This window comes from Heteronotia binoei, chromosome 21 (genome assembly GCF_032191835.1).
Source record: "Heteronotia binoei isolate CCM8104 ecotype False Entrance Well chromosome 21, APGP_CSIRO_Hbin_v1, whole genome shotgun sequence".
Classification (NCBI taxonomy): Eukaryota; Metazoa; Chordata; class Lepidosauria; order Squamata; family Gekkonidae; genus Heteronotia; species Heteronotia binoei.
Genome location: NC_083243.1, coordinates 74,685,310 through 74,706,019, shown reverse-complemented (window position 1 = coordinate 74,706,019; position 20,710 = coordinate 74,685,310). Strand labels below are relative to the sequence as shown.

Genomic DNA, 20,710 nt, shown 5'->3' with positions numbered 1-20,710 from the left:
GGGAAAGAATTAATAAGGCACATAGGGGGAACAGAATGAAACAAGGTTAATGCAGCTAGTTTGGTTATATGGAGTTTTATAGAATTCCCAGAGAATTCTAGGGAATTCTTTGGAAAATAGTTAATTTACAGATGGATGGATCACAATGTTTTCATAAATTTATATTGTGCATGGAAATTGCAATAAACTGAACGAGAATTATAAAATATATAAATAACATTATTTTGTTTTTCCCAGTTTCAGTGCAAATTAATGTTAAAGAACTAAAGGAAATGGCATTTAAGAAATATAGAGAAACCTAACTAACCATGTCTACTACAACTAGATATCACAAATTATACAGTATCACTTCATTTTATGCCTTCAGCTTCAATTTTACTGCATTTTATGTTTATAATATAAATATTTTTCAAAGTTGTGGAATGAAATTTACCTGTGAAAGTTTCATTTGCATATTAGCAAAAACATGAAGAAAGCCAACAACTGCATCCCACAGTCTACTGTGAGCCAGGCTCTGCTGGTTTCCTATGCAAGGACCCTAAAATTAAGGGGGAAATGCTTTAAATTTAAACTCAAGGCGTCTGTTTCCAAGAGAAAAACATAAATATATGTTAAGGATATACACACAGAAAGAATGATGCAGGTATTTTTGTATATACTAACCCATAAGAAATATAATTAAATCTGTATTCAAAGGTTTACTCAAATAAATAAATAATATGAACGTTGGACAAAATGAACGGGGAATTTAAGCATGGGAAAGGGCAGAGGTAGAAAGGCACAAGAAATAAGTCAGGAAGCCATGCAGAGAGGGGAAAAAATGGTTTGGGGGATGTATAAGCTGGAAGACTATTATCTAACCTTCCTGAATATCAGGTGAGTATTGGTTATAGTTATTTGATTAATCACTATGGAAGTGGCTTGTTTTGTTTCATTTTTTACTACAAAATCATTTTAGCATCTAGGCTTCAAGGATAGATTCTTCATACACCTTGGATCTAAACTACTGCTCAGAAGGGACTGGATGTTCCAACAAGGGGACTGAAAGGAGAGGAATTCATCACTACCAGCTATCTGTAAATAGTGTGCAGAATAAAAGGGAAGAACAATATTGAACAATAATGAGCCATATTATTTTGTTTGCAAATATAAACTGCCCTTCCATATATAGACACTTCTACATCTAGTAGTAGTAGCTTTCAGTGGTTAATCATCACTTCCCCAAAAATCTTGTTGTTTTCTATGGTGCTACTGGACTCATTTCTAGCTGAAGAAAAGAGAAGGAGGCTACTATTCCATCACACCCATGGGATTATCGGCAGCGTTCGATACGGTCGACCATCGGTTGCTGGCCCGCCGCCTCGCCAACGTGGGGATTCAGGGGTTAGCCTTGCAATGGCTTTCCTCTTTCCTTGAAGGTCGGGGACAGAGGGTCGCTATTGGGGATGAGCTGTCCCGTAGGCACACGCTCGATTGCGGGGTGCCTCAGGGTGCGGTTCTTTCCCCGATGTTATTTAACATGTATATGCGTCCCCTCGCCCAGATTGCCCGAAGGTACGGGCTGGGTTGTCACCAGTATGCTGATGACACCCAGCTTTATCTGCTTATGGACGACCGGCCAGTCTGCGCCTCACAAAATCTGGACCGGGCACTACAGGCTGTGGCTGGGTGGCTCAAGCAGAGCGGGCTGAGGCTAAATCCGGCGAAGACAGAGGTCCTTTGCTTGGGTCGTCGGGGTCTAGGAAGGGAAATACCCCTTCCGGTTTTTGACGGTGCGCCGCTGATTGCGACGTATAGAGTCAGGAGCCTGGGGGTACTTCTGGAGCCTTCCTTAACAATGGAGGCCCAGATAGCAGCCACTGCCAAGTCCGCATTTTTCTATCTTAGGTGGGCAAGGCAGTTGGCTCCCTTCCTGGAGCGTGACGATCTAGCAACGGTGATCCATGCTACGGTCACCTCAAGGTTGGACTACTGCAATGCCCTCTACATGGGGCTGCCCCTGTACCGAACCCGGAAATTGCAGCTGGTGCAGAACGCCGCCGCCCGGTTGTTATTAGGGCTCCCAAGGTGGGAGCACATTCAGCCGGGACTTCGGGCTCTGCACTGGCTGCCAATACGTTACCGAGTTCGGTATAAGGTGCTGGTTATTACCTTTAAAGCCCTATATGGCCTTGGACCTGCCTACTTGAGGGACCGTCTCTTCCCACACGTTCCCCAGCGAGCACTAAGATCAAGAACCCAAAACCTCCTGGTTGTTCCCGGGCCAAAGGAAGCCCGTTTGAAAGTTACAAGGGATAGGGCCTTCTCCGTAATGGCTCCATCTTGGTGGAACCAGCTGCCGGAAGAGGTAAGGGCCCTGCGGGACCTTACCCAATTCCGCAGGGCCTGTAAATCATCCCTCTTCCGGCTGGCCCACAACTAATCGGCACTGAGCATTGAACACCGAATACTGAACATGGAACACTGAATTTGAAACTGATGAGTGTAGCTTTAGGACCGCTGTATGATTTAATGTTCATGTATATTACAAATGTTTAGATTTTTAACTATAAATTATGAATTGTCAATTTTAATGTTTAATTTTATATTTTATGTTAGTTTTACATGTTGTAAGCCGCCCTGAGCCACCTAGTGGGAAGGGCGGGATATAAATCTTAAAATAAATAAATAAATAAATAAATTAGGCTGCCTGAGCCAACCCCAATCAGTAACTCATTTTCACACTGTTTCCTTACACTGTGTGTGGGAATTCCCTCTGTGTGTGCTCACAGGGATAGATGCCATTCCACCAGTTCCTTTGGACTACTATGTAATCCCCAAGACACAACTGGAGCCTGACAGTGGAGGGGAAAGTTGGGTGGGTGGTGTGAATCCATGCATGATCATAATCAGTTACAAGTAAGCAACCTGCTTATCTTCATCATGGTCTTTGTGCATCACACCCATGTGAGAGTAGAATGCTCTGGCTTACCTGGAGGAGGGTGCTGGCAGCTACTCAGTCACACACAGATTGCCCCTTGTTGCACACAAACAGTTAAGGTGCAGTATTTGACTAATGTATTGGATGTTGCCCACGTGGTGGCCTTGCAGATGTCTTGTATGGGATCCCCTGAGGAAGGCAGCGGATGTGGCTAATGCCTTCGTGGAATGCGCTCTGATAGGAAATGGCAAGAGAGCACAATTTAATTGTCTTGCCAACCCATTTTGACAGCCTTTGAGCTGCTACCTTGTGACCCCTTTTTTTGTCTGGCATAATTAAAAGTTGAGGATTCTTGCAGAAATGTTGTTTTCCTGTTCACATAGAACAAGAGAGCCCTTTGGGCATCCAGGGAGTTAAAGTGTCTCTCTGTATCATCTTTAGGGTATGGAAAGAAGACCAGGAGTGTGATGTCAATATGAAAATGGAATTCCAACACCACCATAGGTAAGAAGTTAATCTGGTGCTAGAGAACCCCCATTTTTGTGAAATTGTAGATCATGCTAAAGTGCAAAAAGTTTGCTCACACACTTGGCTGATCTTATGGCTACTAAAAAAGGTGTTTACCAAAACAACAACTGGAGATCACATGTTGCCATGGGCTCAAAGGGCCTCCTGGAAAGGCTTTGGAGAACCAAAGGTAAGTCCCAAGTGGGAAGCAGAGCTTTTATTGGTAGGTACATATGCAAAAGGCCCTTTAGAAACTGGTTTGTTATCAGGGTGGGCTAAAACTGAGTAACCCTTGATCCTTTGGTGGCATGCTGAGCCTTGCAGCCTCTCAGACAGTAGTAAGTAGTCAAAGATCAGGGGAAGGCCAACCTCATCTGGAGGTGTCTCAACACTCTTGATGTGGGTAAGGAATTTCTGCCATTTGTAGGTGGTAAGACCTCCTAGTCAAAGGCTTCCAGCTGTTTTTCATCACTTCCCTCACACATCCAAGACAATGCACCAGGCAATCAGTTTCAGATATGGGATATCATGCTGCCAAACCTGACATTCTTATGTGAGAAGATTTTCAGGTGGTAGAAAGTGATGCATGTTCCCAATTGAAGGATAATGGGAAACCAGGCCTGTTGTGGCCACCACAGTGTAATGAGGATACAATTCAGTGTCAGAACTTGGATGAACTTCAGACGAGTCCAATACTTGTTACAAGTTAGGATCTTTATTGAAGAACTACAGTACTAGAGTAATGAAATAACAGTAATGCCAATTCCTGGCAGTTGGTTACATTTTATGCCATCAGCAAAGCACAATAAAACAATCATTCACACGGTCTCAGACAAGTGTCTTTTCTTCCCAGCCTTCGTTATCAGAGGGGAGGATGCTCCCCTGTTGTGAAGGCCAAACGGCCTGTCTTCAAAGGGCACCTGTGGATGTTAAGCAGAGACTATCTGCCGCCTGCCCTACTGCCCTAAATATTTGGCATAGCACAGGGGCCAGGGTTAATTGCTGTGGTCAGGCACTCTATGTTATTACTAAGTTACAGCATGGAGTCAGTTTGGTCAAGGCAAGTAAAGCAAAAGTTACAAGTTCTGACATACTGCCCCCCCTAAGCTCTTCGCCTTGGGCTTGTGTGGGTACAGTAGGTGAAACTTTTTGAGCAGTTGCAGAGCAGACACATCGCTAGCCTTTACCCATTCATCACAGCTCGGGGGGAAGTATTTCCACCTGATAAGGTAGTACAACACACCCCATTGGACTTTGGAGTCCAGAATTTCCTGCACCTCATGGTGACTCTGATCCTTCACTAGGGTCGGAGGCGGCTCCGGGGGGCGAGGATGGAATGACGTAGCTCCAGGATCTTTGCGAAGAAGGCTGCAATGAAAAACAGGGTGGATCTTACTCAAGGATTTGGGTAGCTCTAACTCTACAGTTACTTTGTTGATAACCTTCTTTATTTTGAATGGACCCAGATATTTCAGAGCGAGTTTGCGACACCCCTGCGGGAGGGGCAGGTTCTTTGTGGACAGAAACACTGTCTCTCCCTCTTTCAGTTCCCATTGGGGGGCGTGCTTTTTATCAAAGTGCCGTTTGTACTCCTTTTTCGCCTCCTCCAGGTTTTCTTGACTCACTCTCCACCCCTCCCGCATTCCTTCCCACCATTGTTGACATGAAGTGGGCTCCGGGGATCCGGAGGGCAGAGGGAGATTGGGGAAGGGTTTTCCCTCGTAGCCATTGACTATTTGGAAAGGGGAGGTTTTGGTGGAACTATGGAGGCTGTTATTGTACCCATATTCTGCGAAGGGGAGGAGTTCCACCCAATTCGTTTGCTGGTAGTTGATATAGCATCGCAAGTACTGCTCAAGAAGCCCGTTCACTCTCTCCGTCTGTCTGTCCGTTTGCGGATGGTACGCGGAGCTAAGCCCCTGCTCAATTCCTGCTAGTTTGCAAAACTCCCGCCAGAAGTTGGCAACGAACTGTGGGCCGTGGTCACTAATGACCTTCTCTGGGAATGAGTGTAGGCGGACCACGTGATTAAAGAATAGCTGGGCCAATTTCTTGGCTGTGGGGAGTTTCTTGCAGGGGATGAAATGGGCTTGTTTGGAGAACGTGTCCACCACTACTAATATCACTGTCTTCCCTTGCGAAGGAGGGAGCTCTACGATGAAGTCCATTGACACCACTGCCCATGGGCGGCTCGCTGTGGGGAGGGGAACTAAATGGCCAGGTGGCTTTCCCCCCCTCCGTTTTGCCGGGAGAGGGACTCGGCTTCCCCCCCTTCTTGCCTTGTTGTTGGCGCCACATCCCGACATGTTGGAGGTCGGTCTCTACTTCTCCCACCAGTTGAATCCATCCCACCAGGGTGTCGGGTCTCCCTTGGTGGTAACACCGATCTAGGATGTTCGCGTTCAGGCCATTCTTGAATGCGGTGTATTTCATCACTTCATTCCAACCCCTGGCTGCCGCGCAGTGGCCCATGAATTCAGTGGCATACTCGCGGGTGGTGCGGTTCCCTTGTTCGATCCTTTGTAGGGCTTCGATGGCTTTCTCCTCCCGCAGGGGATCTCCGTACTGTCGGAGCATCGCCTGCAGGAAGTCGGCCACCGTGGCCAGCTCGGGCTTCCTCGGGCTCCAGGTCCGCGGAGGGAAGGCGTCGACGGAGAAGGGTGCGGGGACTTTAAGTTTTCGTCTCGCTCCCGTTACCTTCGGGTCGAGGAGTTCCTCGTCGGGTGGGATGCTGGGCTCTCCGTTGTCTGGAGCCTTTGCCGCCATCGGGCCAGGTTGCCAGTACAGATAAGTCCCAAATAAAAGATTACTGTTATAATGTCAGAACTTGGATGAACTTCAGACGAGTCCAATACTTGTTACAAGTTAGGATCTTTATTGAAGAACTACAGTACTAGAGTAACGAAATAACAATAATGTCAATTCCTGGCAGTTGGTTACATTTTATGCCATCAGCAAAGCACAATAAAACAATCATTCACACGGTCTCAGACAAGTGTCTCTTCTTCCCAGCCTTCGTTATCAGAGGGGAGGATGTTCCCCTGTTGTTAAGGCCAAACGGCCTGTCTTCAAAGGGCACCTGTGGATGTTAAGCAGAGACTATCTGCCGCCTGCCCTACTGCCCTAAATATTTGGCATAGCACAGGGGCCAGGGTTAATTGCTGTGGTCAGGCACTCTATGTTATTACTAAGTTACAGCATGGAGTCAGTTTGGTCAAGGCAAGTAAAGCAAAAGTTACAAGTTCTGACATTCAGTTTCTTCCTCATTATTTTGTTGAAGACTCTGGTTATGAGGAGGAGGAAATAGGTAGAGGAATCTGTGATTCCAAGGGTAGAGGAGGCCATCACCTAGAGATGGTGGGTCCATGCCCCCTCTGCTGCAAAAGTCCTGACATTTCCTGTTTGCTCTTATGGTGAAGGCGTCTATGGTGGATTGACCCTACTTGGTGAAGGTGGGTTTCAGATAGTTCCAACTGAACTTCTACTAACTAATGTAGGAGTGCCCCTCCCCTGGAGAGGAGGTCCGCTTGGATGTTATGTGCACCTGGGAGGTGAGTGGCAGCCAGGAAGATCCCCTGTGTTATGTACCAGGTCCACAGATTGACTGCTAGTCCACATGATTTCCTGGATACCATTCCCCCTTGGTGGTTTATGTAGCTAAAGGTAGTAGTATTGTACATAAGTATTGATACCACTTTCACTTCTACTGCAGGTTGAAAGCAGCATAGAGCAAATCTGATGGCTAAGAGTTTGTTTGTTTGTTTCATTGGATTTATATCCCACCCTTCCCACCGAAGCAGACTCAGGGCAGCTCACAGGCCAATGGCAAGATCATTTATGTGTTGTTGTTGTTGGCTATCCCATTCTGATCCTACACACATGCTGTTCAGATGAGCACCACACTCCCAGAGGGAGGCGTCTGTAGTTAGGGTCTCTGTGGGGGAAGGGGGTTGGAATGAGGCTCCTTCCATGAGGTTGGGACTTTGTTTCTACCAGGACAGGGATGAGTACATACTGGGGTAGGAGAAGCTTCATGAACTGAGAGTGATGGGAGGGATTGAAGTGTCTGAGGAACCCTAGTTGAAGGATCCTCATACAGAGCCTGGCAAAGACCGGTATGACCGTCATGTCCACCATGAGGCCCAGTAGGCATTGGATGGCTATAGCAGGAGTCTGTGGTTGCATCTTTAGTTGGTGGATCAGGGAAATCATCGCCAATGTCCTTGGAGGGAAGGAGGAATACCTTGCATTCCCTGAAGATGGAGATAAGTCACAACAACTACCCTGGTTTTCATGAACATTCTTGGTGCTGTGGACGACCTTGTACTATTAATAGACACCTCCTACCATAAAATGTATATTTACCTGCGCTGAGGTCTGATGTTCAGGTGGAAGTAGGTGTCCTGCAGGTCTTTTGTAGCCATCCAAACCCCTACCTTGAGGAGTGGTACGATGCTGTGGAGCATTATCATATGAAACTTGAAACAGGTGAAGAATTTGTTCAGAACCCTTAAGATCCATTATTGGTTGGATGCCACCATCCTACTTGGAGACAGGAAAATATAGGGAATAAAACTCATGTCCCAGTGAATCTGGTGGTATAGGTTCAATGGCTTGTTTTTCCAGCAGAGCCCTTCATCTCCTCGCATTAGGTTTCAGATGGCAAGGTGGTGATGGACACTGGAACAGAAGGTGTCTGAATAAACTCTACCACATAGCCCTGCAGGTGGACCAAGTTGTCTTTGTGATCCATCTCCATGCTGGAAGGAAGCAGTGAAGGTGTCTGGTTGAGTGCAGGGTGGGTGGTGATGGTCAGTGGCTTCAGTGGCCAAATAAGAAGAAGTAACAAAGATCCTGTTTTGGGTCCTGAAGGTCTTGGTCCCAGGTGCTTGTTGCGTACCTGAGAATTTGGTCTTGGGTGTGTAGGGAAACTTATGAGTGATTTGAGGCTGCCAGTTCTCCATGTCTGATTAGGTGAAAGTCTGTTGTAGGAACACCAAGACCTGGATTGTGATTGAAACCTCATTTTGTAGGTGTGCATGGTGGTTGTGTAAAGTCTTAATGCTCTTACCTTGAAGGACTGTGTCCATTGTGGAATGGAACAGACTATCTTCATCGAAGGGAAGGTCCTCAATGAACATGTGTCTGAACAAAGGGCCATTGTTCGAACTCATGAATGTCTTTGCAAGGTGATGGCAGAGGTAAGTGTCTTGGCATGTTTTAAAAAATTAATCTGCTGCTTGGCCAACAACATGCCTTCTTTTTGGATTTTCCTGGCAGTTTGCTTTTTGTCCTCAGGTAGGGTGGAGAGTACTTCAGAGATTTGTTCCCAGAGGGTGTACTGATAGTGCCCTGTACATGCTAGATAGTTGGTGGTTTTGACTTCCAGCACTCCTGCTGAATAGATATTTCTTACAATGGAGTCCAACTTCTTGCTCTTTTTATCTGGTGGAGTGGAGTGTGTACACTTACTCTTGGAAAAGAAGGTCACCACAAGAAAACTGGGTTTAGGGTGGCAGAATAAAAATATAGCCCCAGTCTTTTGCACCTTATACATAGATCCAGGTGTCTAGAGGAGACAGAGATTGATGCCAGTTTGGAAACTTGAAGCATTACTCAGGTCATGGGAAGCGCAATGGCTGTAGAGGTGTCCACTTGAATGTAAAAAAAATGAGATAAGTAACCTCAGGTTGTGGTTGGACGATAGAGAGGTCAAGTGTGTGGACTATTCTCTTGACCAATTCTCCATTGATCTGAGGTCTTTCGATGGTGAAATGAGCAGGTCATCCATGACCTGTGTGGATGATGAGGGATCCATGTGAGAGATTTTTCATTCCTGTTGGACTCCTCGCTTGATGGGCTATTTAGGTCCTTGGTGTCAGACGCTCTGATTCCAAGAGAGGAAGAGATTGGCCAATGCTTTGTGTTAGCGGTGTTTTCTCACTGTGCCATTGGTACTGATATTGAAGCCGACACTGCTTTGTCTGGGTCCTTCTTATATGGGGCATCTGGGGGCTTGTGTCAGCATTTCGTCCGTGCCAAGATGTCACTTGTGTCAGCATTTCATCCGTGCCACTGTCGCTGATGGTGCCGCAGAGGTGACTGAGAATGATGTGAGTAGGTTGAGTATAATTCCTAGTTAGAGGGTCTCCTCATCTGAGACCAGGGAAGAACAGATGGGAGTGGGAAGGAACTATAAAGGTATTGGAGCTGTCATTGGTCCCAGAGTATCGTAGGAGACAAAGCTGGCAATTGAAATGAAGGGCTGTCCTCTTGCAGTCATTGGGCCAGCATCAAGAGGTGAATGCTGAAGATGGGATCTGGCTTGGCAAGGAGAGCCAGTTCACGGGAAGAGCCAGTTTTGGGGGGGAGTTGCTTTGACCAATATCTGGTCAAGAGCCTTTGCCTAACGTTCGCCCAGCTGGCTCTAAAGTTATATTCTTTTTACCCCTTTAAACTATATTTTTTGAATCTTTGAGAGATGTTTCCTAAAGGGGTGAAAAAGGGTAAACAGAAGGAAAAAAGTGTTCAGCTTTTAACTGACTTCTTGGAATTGCCATCCACCTCCCACACAAGGTTGGAGAGATACGAGGAACCAGCTGGAGAATGTCCTCTCACATTGAATTTATTGACGCAGGCAATGTTTAAGTTAAGACAAGAAATACGAGAGGACATAACCTCTATGTTACAACTGTTGTGTCAGCGTCTGGATGAACTAAAGGATTCTCATAAGCAAGTTACCCAGACAGCACAAGAAGCTTTAAAAAGAGCTCAAGAGTGTGAAGGGAGAATATTTGAAATAACATCAGATGCATGGACGAGGGAACGGGTTTTAACAATGAACTTTCGTAATCGGGAGCTGTGTTTAAAGTTTAGAGGTTTTAAATCTGATGTGGAAGCTGCAATGGACTTATATGTATTTATGGCAAATTGGCTTGCTAAAGCAACTCACCTGGAGTCCGAAGTTCTCCCACTCATTCAAAAAGTATATCGTGTCAGCAAGTTATGTGAAGACAATCTGTCTTATACTAGAGATATTTTGGTGCAGTTTAAGGACTATCGAATGAGGCAAAGAGTCTTTGCAGAGGCCGGGGAGAGGGGAGGCTTGGACTATCAGGGGTTAAAGATTCAGATCTTTCCAGATCTTCCGCCTGAATTTTTAAGAATCAGAAGAGACCTCAAGGATACAACTGCCAAACTGTGGACTTAAAAATTAAATATAAATGGCTACAATCAGGCAAATTATACGTTCAAAAAGGCTCCACTTCATATACAGCATATGACGCAGCCTTGGGTGAATTATTACTCTCTAAGTTAATTCCCTCCTCCCCTGCATCGAGAGTAAACAAGAGAAAGGAATGTTCTCCTCTCGTCTCTTTAAGGACAACCCGTGCTTGTACTGAGGAAGATCATGTAAATTTGGAAGAAAGTTTGCATTCTATCTAAAAAGAAACTGAAGCAACAAGAAAAAGTTGACGAAATTTATAATTTATATTTAAAGACTTTTCTTTTGGAATTTATGGTTGGGTGCGGTCTGCTGGCACGAGCATTTGGGTAATATCCCTCCATAGCTAATTCAGTCCTGATGGAAGGAGGGAAGTATCTCTTCTAGACCTTAACCCTTGAGGTCTCCAGGGACTGAGATATTTTGTTAGAATTTAATCTGATTGATTTTTTTTTAAGTAGAAGGAATAATGAAGTTATAGAAGAAGGAAATACTGAATGCTTGTGGTATTAAACTTTAAAAATGTGTTAGAGAAGATAGTATTGTTAAGCTTAATTGTTCCTCTACTAAAAAAAATATAGACAATATGGTGTAGGGGGGTAGTGGTTAAGTGCATGAAATCTTATCTGGGAGAACCGGGTTTGAATACCCATTCCTCCACATCAATTAGTGAAGTGACTTTGGATCAGTCATAACTCTCAGAGCTGATCTGCTCAAGAGTAGTTTTTGGAAAGCTCTCTTGACCCCACCTACCTCATAGGGTGTCTGTTGTGGGGAGGGGAAGGGAAAGGAGATTGTAAGCTGCTTTGAGGCTTCTTCAGGTAGTGAAAGGCATGGCATAAATCCAATCTCCTCTTCTTCTTGGCATGCGTCTGTGTGGACGTTGTGCAAATGTCATTGGTGCTTGGTGTCAATCATCAATCTTGACAATGATCTATCTCTGCTTGAGTACCCAGAGAAGGAGGTGTTAGGTGAGCTTCACTGGGTGAGATCTATTTCTTTCACCTCTGGCCCCAAGAAATAAAGCTGCTGGGCAGTTGATATTGGTGACTCCACTACAGCAGAGTTTTGCTGATGGACTGGTGAGTTGAGAAGCTGTATAGGTAGAATCACCAGGATTAGCATTGGGTCCAGTAATAGGGACTTGTTGATAGTAGTATATGTCAGGTACAAGTCCCTGACAACGATTTGTTTTAAACGTGTGGTCCAGAAACAGTCTACCGATTTCTCTAATAGTATTGTCTTTGCTGATGAGTGGTCAGTTATCCAGAGCATATTCATATATCCACAAATATATTGTTTTATGTATTCATGTCTGTATTAATCCATGTATTATGTAGAATAGTGTTGATAACAAATGAGGTCATAGTAGAGGGTAGATTATGGTGGGAAGCTAAGGCCTAATCTTGTCTCCCTGGTAACAGAAGATAGGAAATCAATGGAAGATGTCTACAAAGCTGGAATGAGACCTTGGAGAAAAAGCAACACTGAGATCTGGGAACTAATTTAAAGACTTTTGAGTGGGAGATGGTTAGATGGGAGAAATGATGACTCATTAATCTGTAACCTATATTTGGACTGTACCTTTCACTCATTGTCAGTCTGGCAAGACAAGTAGTCTTGTGTGCACATTCTACAAGTGTTTGCTACCTGATTGTTCATTAAAAACTTCTTTTGCATTTACTCAAGATGTCTTGTGATAGATTCTTACAGTACATTTGCTGGTTAAATAAGCATGAGTGGGACTCTGAGACTTTCATTTGGAACCCACTTCAAGGGTCTTATGCTTGGTTGATTTATGGTCCTTTTCAACCCTATGCTTTTTAGTGGGGGAAGAGGACATAGGAATCTGGCCAGTATGATTTTCCAAGGCAAATGAGGCAAAAGGAGTGGCCATCCATAGGGCAAGTTTCCTTCCACACTGAGAACAATGCTTAAAAAATTCCAACAGCTTTTCCATAGACTAGGTGAGGGTTGGGAGATGATGGAGATAAAGGTTGAAGTAAAGAAGGTTTTTCAAGATTTTTTTTAAAAAGAAACAAAGGAGAAGTGCAGAATCAAAAAAGAAAGGACAGAACTGAGCAGGACAGGAGAAATCAAAGGTAAGTTCATCAAGTGGAATGCAGAGAAGATTGTCTGATCTGAGCAGCAGGTATGCAGCAGTCAGAAGTGAACTGGCAGAATATCTGTGCCCATTCCTGTGAGCATGTGCAGTGGGAGTCCCTGCACATGGCACAGAGAAAAGGTGCAAAAATCCTTTCTGCTGAGTTTGTGAGCTACTGATTGGAGTTGGCACAGGTGCCCTAATCTTGTAGGTGTGATGCACAGAGACCACAACAAAGATCTAGCTGTTCTGCAAACCAACATGGCAGCCAATGCTCCCTCTAAGCTGTGGAGTCTGTCAAGCATGCGGGTTCAATGACGAGTTGAAGTTGATACAAAGACTATGTTTATTGAGATACCAATACTTTCTGTGTAACAGGTTCTTGAGAGTAATGCTGCCAATACATTGATGCAATACTTTTAAGGCTTACTTCAAAAGGATTCCAAGGGAGGGGGGTGCGGGGTAACACTCACACATAAACTATCATAAATGTCCATGTTCCCATAGTGTTATCAGGACTCCGTTCTTGCTTTCCCCAGATGTCCCGTACTCCCTTACAGGAATGTATGGGAAGGTGCTGATTACTTCTTCTCATGTTTGTTTCAGTTCTCAGTAATTCTACTTGTGAGCCATAAAGCAGGGTGGGGGGAAGGGAAAGAATAACAAAGCTGACAAAGTAGGAATCTCCATGATACTTCACAGAGCAGGTTTAGGCAGGACCCTATAACAATCAATTATCAATGGAATTTCACCATGCTTGACAGAGTCCTGTGAGCAAAAATTCTACTTTATGAACTACTGGTATTAAAGTTGTGAGCTGCTGCATAAATTAGCTTGCTCTGGGGCCATCCATCCTAAGCTAAGACAAAAATATGTGAGCCAGAGGCTAAGAAACTGAGCTAGCTCACACTAACTCAGCTTAGAGGGAACATTGATGGCAACTCTCTGAAACTTTTCTCCTTAGCCTTTGACGGTGCGTCACTGATACCAGTGCGCAGGGTCAAGAGCTTGGGAGTGCTACTGGAGCCTTCTTTGACAATGGAGGCACAGATAGCAGCCACTGCTAAATCCGCCTTCTTCCATCTTAGAAGGGCGAGGCAGTTGGCCCCCTTCCTGGAACGTAGCTACCTGGCAACAGTGATCCATGCAACGGTCACCTCGAGACTAGACTACTGTAATGCCCTTTACATGGGGCTGCCCCTGTGCTGAACTCGGAAACTGCAGCTAGTGCAGAATGCGGTGGCCAGGCTGTTAGTGGGACTACCTCGGTGGGAACACGTGCAGCCTGGGCTGAGGGAGCTTCCAATTGTGTTCCGAGTTCGCTACAAGGTGCTGGTTATCACCTTTAAAGCCCTCTATGGCTGAGGACCTGCCTACCTTAGGGACCGCCTCTCCCCATATGTTCCCCAGAGAGCGCTGAGATCTAGCTCCCAAAATCTCCTAAAAATACTTGGACCAAGGGAGGCCAAACTGAAAGCAACGAGGGAGCAGGCCTTCTCAATAATGGCTCCCCACTGGTGGAATCAGCTACCGGAGGAAGTGCAAGCCCTGCGGGACTTTAACCAGTTCCGCAGGGATTGCAAAACTGTCCTCTTTCAACAAGCCCATAAGGTGGAACTCTGAAAATGACATTGGGCCATCTGAATATATATATATATATATATATATATATATATATATATATTACTGTAATGTAGCACCTTTAATTATTGTGGTTTTTAAATATTTATGTAACTGTCTTTTAACTGTATTTATGAATTGTATTTTATTATATGAACTGTATTACTATAATCATGGTATACATGTCTTGTAAGCCGCCCTGAGCCTGCTTCGGCGGCTTCAAATGGCTATACGGGATCCTTGGCCCACCGGCGACTCGTTGGATGAGCTAGTGGAGACCTGGAATAACCAGCTCTCCGAGGCCATCGACGAAATCGCTCCCCGACGTCCTCTTCATCCTCGATCACGATCCGCTCCGTGGTATACCCCGGAGCTGCGATCGATGAAGCGACAATTAAGACGACTAGAGAGACAATGGCGCCACGCTCATGACGATGCTACGAGAACATCATATCGGTCATTTATGAGGACCTATGAGATGGCCATTCGGACTGCAAAGAAGGATCACTTTGCGTCCAGAATCGCATCTGCGACCTTGCGCCCAGCACAATTGTTTAGTATAATTCGGTCATTAACAGAATTGCCGCAGGGCAAACAAAATAATAGAGAATTGGAAATAGGCTGTGAGGCTTTTGTGAGCTTTTTCGCAGATAAGGTCTCGTCGCTCTGACACGACCTACCCGCTATAATTAACACAGTAAATGAACTTGGGGCACCGAGCATGTCTTCTGGTTCAATTCTGGACTCCTTCGGTCCACTCAGTCTGGAGGAAGTCGACAGAATCCTTGCAGCTGTGCGCCCTACGACCTGCAGGTTAGATCCGTGCCCGTCTTGGCTTATAAAGGCTAGCCAACGTGGCTGCGTGAACCACTACAGGACATTATCAACAGGTCCCTGATCGAAGGGATCTTTCCCACACTTCTTAAAGAGGCAGTGGTCCGTCCCCTCTTAAAAAAACCATCAGCAGACCCGGCCATATTGGCGAACTATCGGCCGGTGTCAAACCTTCCCTTTCTGGGTAAGGTCATAGAGCGGGAGGTGGCGATTCAGCTGCAGGGATTCCTGGAGGACACTTCCGCACTGGATCCATTCCAGTCCAGCTTCCGGCCAGGTCACGGGATGGAGACAGTTTTGGTCGCTCTCATAGATGACCTTATGCGACATCTGGATCAGGGCGGCTCTGCAGTGCTGTTGTTATTAGATCTGTCAGCCGCTTTTGACACGGTTGACCATCAGCTACTGACTAGCCGCCTTGCCGATGTGGGGATTCAGGGATCTGCCTTACAGTGGCTGACCTCCTTTCTCCAAGATAGGGGACAAAGGGTGGTGATAGGGGAGGAAGCATCCCAGAGGCACTCTCTTAGCTGTAGGGTGCCGCAGGGAGCAGTCCTATCCCCGATGCTATTTAACATCTATATGCGCCCCCTTGCCCAGATTGTCAGGAGGTACGGACTGGGTTGCCATCAATATGCGGATGACACCCAGCTCTATCTATTGATGGGTGGCCATTCTGACTGTACCCTGGAAAATCTAGACCTGGCATTACAAGCCGTGGCTTCTTGGCTCAGACTGAGTCGGCTGAAATTGAATCTGACGAAGACGGAGGTTCTCTACCTGGGTCGGGGCGGTCCGGGGAGAGAGATCCAGCTGCCGGCCCTTGACGGGGCACCACTGATACCGGTCCCTAAGGTCAAGAGCTTAGGCGTGCTTATTGAGTCCTCCCTTACAATGGAGGCTCAGGTGGCAGCCACTGTTAGATCTGCCTTCTTTCACCTTCGGCAAGCGCAGCAGCTGGCCCCTTACCTGGAGCGCAATGACTTAGTGATGGTAATCCATGCTACGGTCACCTCAAGAATAGATCACTGTAATGCTCTCTACATGGGGCTACCCCTGACGCTAACCCGGAGACTACAACTAGTGCAGAACGCTGCGGCACGGCTGTTAATGGGGCTACCGCGACGGGAGCACATTCAGCCAGTGCTGAGAGAGCTGCACTGGTTGCCTGTTGTGTTCCGAGTTCGCTTCAAGGTGTTGGTATTAACCTTTAAAGCCCTCTATGGTCAGGGACCTGCCTATCTACGGGACCGCCTTTCCCCATATATCCCCCAGAGAGCACTGCGATCAGGGACAAAAAAATCTGTTGTCTGCCCCTGGCCCAAAAGAAGCCAGGCTATGTACAACAAGATCCAGGGCTTTTTCGGTGGCAGCACCAGAACTTTGGAACACCATCCCAGAAGCTATAAGGGCCCTGCGGGATTTGTCTGCGTTCCGCAGGGCCTGTAAGACCGAATTGTTTAAACAGGCTTTTGTGGTTTGATCGAAAAAGGGCTGCCACCGGACATCCTACAGAATGCTGGCGATCATAGTCGAGAAGTCACTCCGCCTATACTGGACTGAAATAGCTCTATAGAATGGTTTTAAAGTTGATATATGTAAATTATGGTTTTATATGTTTTATTGGATTGATTGTTTTTATAATGTTGTGAGCCGCCCTGAGTCCGCTCGCGGAGAGGGCGGGATATAAATGCGAAGTAATAAATAAATAAATAAATAAATAAAAGCTTATTATTATTATTATAGAAGCTCTAAATTTCTCCCACATATGCATTTTGTACATTCTATGTAATACAATGATAAAATTCTACTTACCTGGATATATTCAGTAAGTGAATTAAAAATCTGCTTGGTTACAGCCAGTGCTTTAGAAAAGTTACGTTGACCAGATTCATCGATCACATCTTTTCCAGAGTAGTACCAATAGAAGTCACTAATTGATTCCTAAGAATAAATATTACTTTTTTCTTATTTTTGTGAGTTAGTACATTAGGAAATTTTAGACTGTGCATTGCCTTTTTTATGTTATACAAATACGTTTTTATATAGAGAGAGGATAAGCAGTCAGATATTATAAAACTATAAATAAGCATGCAACACTAATATATTTTATTATTTTGCCTATATTACAGAACTGCTATTAAAAACTACTATATTGGAAATCACAATAAAACTGTACCCCAAACTATCATCCTTCCCACACAGCTGAAACAAAGACAATTTATCTTCTCCCTTCCATAATTTAATAATTTAATATGTATTCAATGGCCCAAGGTAGAAAAGGGCGTGTATCTCATATGCCTAGTACAGTTCGTAAAGTGAAATTAGTCTTAGAATTTGTGTAACTTATTTTAATATCTTGCAGCAACACAAATATGATTGTAACAGAAAAGCATGAATGAGTATGATTGGAATCCCCAACCTTATCAAACTTGCAGACACTTAGAATTTTTAGGAAACATAGTGGGTACCACTACAAAATGGCTGCCAGGGAGGTGGAGCCAGTCATAAACATGTTGGGAAATTCCAAAACCAGTAACATTAGGAGCAGCTGCCACAGATCCTCCCTGAAGACATAAATATGACATTTCATGATGTCTACTGAAGTATCAAATACACTGAACAGACAGAGGAGGCTTGCTGGGTGTGTGTGATAAACTGATAGGTTTCAGTTTCCAAAGAAAGGGGAGGACTTGCTCCTTAAATGGACACATAGGTAGATTTTCAAGTCCAAAAACTGTCTGTGTCTATGGCCAATCTGAGGCTGTGATATTCCTGCCCAGATGATAGGTTACCTAGAAAAGCTACCTTTTTTTTGTTTTTTTATTTTCCATTTTAGGGATAGGCATGGACCAGCTCATTAACCAAATTCAGCATGAACTTGGGCTGGTTCAGAGTTTGCAAACTGATGTTCGGAGAGTGTGCTTTCCCCAAATATTTACCAGATGTGGCCAGTTTGGCTGTTGGAGCCAGACATTTAAACCTGACAGCTTAACCTTTGAAGCAGGGGGAAGATGAACTGAAGGGTTAAGTGGCTGAACTGAAGGGTTAAATGGCTGGCAGCCATTTACACCTAACAGCTGACTGGTAGACCCACCAAGCCGTTAGATTTTTAAATGGCTACAAGCTATTAAACCCTTTGGTTTCTGTAGCGTCTTATGCTTAAACAAAGCACCACGCGGCCCCACAGTAAAGGGCAACCAGGGGAAGTCCCTTGGTCACCCTGCACAGCGCGGGAAAAGACTCCGCCTATCAAGACCAGTGGCGGGAAGTTTGACTGGCCAGGATTGGGCTGGCCAGCTAGGGGGCTGTTCCGGGATAAATGTATATAAAGCGGGTCCCGGCCCGCGTGTCTCAGTTCCGTAATGTACCTTACAATAAAGTATGTTGCCGTCTACACATCTCGTCACTGAGTACATTACACTGGCGACGAGGATGGGATCTAGCTAGGAAGGCTTCCCCAGTGGAAAGCAGCTGACCTGGCTGGAGACGAGGAAGGCGCAGGACCACAAGAAACTGAGACGCCCGCCGCCACAATGGTGAACTCTAGCGTAACGACGGGCCATCTTGCTGAATTCAACCCCGACCACCCCGAACGGTGGGAGACCTACACTGAACGGGTCGAGTGCTACCTGAGGGCCAACATGATCACGGACGACAACTGAATGAGGGACGTCCTGTTGAGCGTCTGCGGAGAGGCAACTTTTGAAATCGCACGAGGCCTCTCTGCCCCCGCGAAGCTCACCGAGAGGACATACGGGGAGGTCGTCAGACTCCTCACTGGGCACTTCTCGCCCCAACCGTCCCTAGTCACCCGCAGATTCCTCTTCCACAAGAGGGATCAGAAGCCCGGGGAAACGGCTGCAGTCTACCTGGCCGCTCTCCGCCAGATCGTAGGAAACTGCAGTTTCGACAAGCGGGAGGAGGCTCTGAGGGACCGATTTGTCTGGGGCCTCCGTGACGAAAGGCTGCAGCAGAAGCTCTTCGCCAAGGAAGAGCTCACCCTCCAACAAGCTTTCAACGAGGCGATGGCCTTCGAGAGGGCCACCAAAGCGTACAGCCACCCACGTGGAGAGGCAGTCCACCATGAAGGGATGGCACCGGGTGATCGGGAGGACGAAGAGGCTTTCCAGCTCCGGCGGCCACAAGGAGAGGACCCAAGAGCCCCCATGAGACAGCGAGCAATGAAGAGACCCCCCACCATCAAATGCGCCAGCTGTGGTGACCCCCACGAGAGGAGGGATTGTCCATACTGCAACATGGACTGCCGAAGCTGTGGGAAGATGGGCCACATTGCTCGGGCTTGCCAGGTCCAGAACAGTCGCCGGCAACCGACAGCGCATCACGACTCCACCGAGGCCCACACGACAGCGTCAACCAGCCTGCAGGTATTGAACTTGCCCCTCTCTGCCCCCGACAAGGTCAAAATGACGGTCCTCATCGAGGGCACCCCATGCCTCATGGAGGTGGACTCGGGTTCCTCCATCTCCATAATTTCGGAGGAAATCCTAAGGAGACTTTGTCCTCGCCGCCGCCTCCACCTGAGGCCGGCTGACTTTGTTCTGAGGGACTTCCAGAAAAACCTGGTGCACATTGTGGGGTGGGCTCGGGTACGGGTAGAGAGAGGGAGCTTCCTGGGGCCACTGGACATCCTGGTGGTCAAGCGCCAGCTCACAACCTTACTGGGGCTGGCCTGGTTCCAACCGTTGGGGATCCAGTTAGTAGGGGTGGAGCAAGTGCAGACGGGCAATTTTGAGGACGTCTGCCGGGAGTTCCAGGCAGTTTTCGATGGGTCCCTGGGGAGTTACAAAGGGCTGCCTATCACCCTGCCGCTCGATCCCCTGGTCAGACCGATCCGGCTTAAGGCGGGGCGAGTCCCGTTCACCTTAAAACCAAAGATAGAGGCGGAACTGGACCGCCTCACAACCCAAGGTGTCCTAGAAGCAGTGCCTTATGCGGCCTGGGAAACCCCCATAGTCATGCCGGTGAAACCCAATGGGGACGTGAGAATTTGCGCTGACTACAAGTGCACAATAAACAAAGCGCTCCAGGACAACCCCTACCCCGTCCCGGTGGTTAGCCATATACTGGCGGCACTAGCAGGGTCCAAAATTTTTGGAAAGCTGGATTTAGCCCAAGCGTACCAGCAACTACCGGTCGACGCCAAGACAGCTGAGGCACAGACCATAGTGACTCACAGGGGAGCTTTCAGGGTTCGGCGGCTACAATTCGGGGTTAGTGTAGCTCCAGGGATTTTTCAGAGCATAATGGACTCTCTCCTTAAAGGGATCCCCGGAGTGCAGCCATTTTTCGATGACGTTCTAATTGCTGCCCCGGACGCACGAGAATTCAACAGCCACCTGAGAGAGGTGCTCAGCCGCTTCCAAGTGGTGGGGCTGAAAGTAAAAAAAGAAAAATGTTTCCTAGGAGTGCCGCGGGTGGAGTTCCTGGGGTTCGTCGTGGATGCGGTGGGAATCCACCCGACGGCAGACAAGACCAG

The 20,710-nt window shown here is 46.6% G+C and overlaps 1 protein-coding gene across 1 annotated transcript in view; it reads right to left on the bottom strand.

The window, feature by feature from the left end:
- The window catches only part of RYR3 (ryanodine receptor 3), a 721,882-nt gene that overhangs the window by 87,095 nt on the left and 614,077 nt on the right, over positions 1–20,710 (bottom strand). The window contains exons 85-86 of the mRNA XM_060262621.1: positions 17,026–17,154; positions 434–538 (exon numbers count right to left, since the gene is read on the bottom strand). Coding sequence (XP_060118604.1) covers positions 434–538; positions 17,026–17,154 — 234 coding nt within the window. The remainder of the gene's footprint in view (positions 1–433; positions 539–17,025; positions 17,155–20,710) is intronic.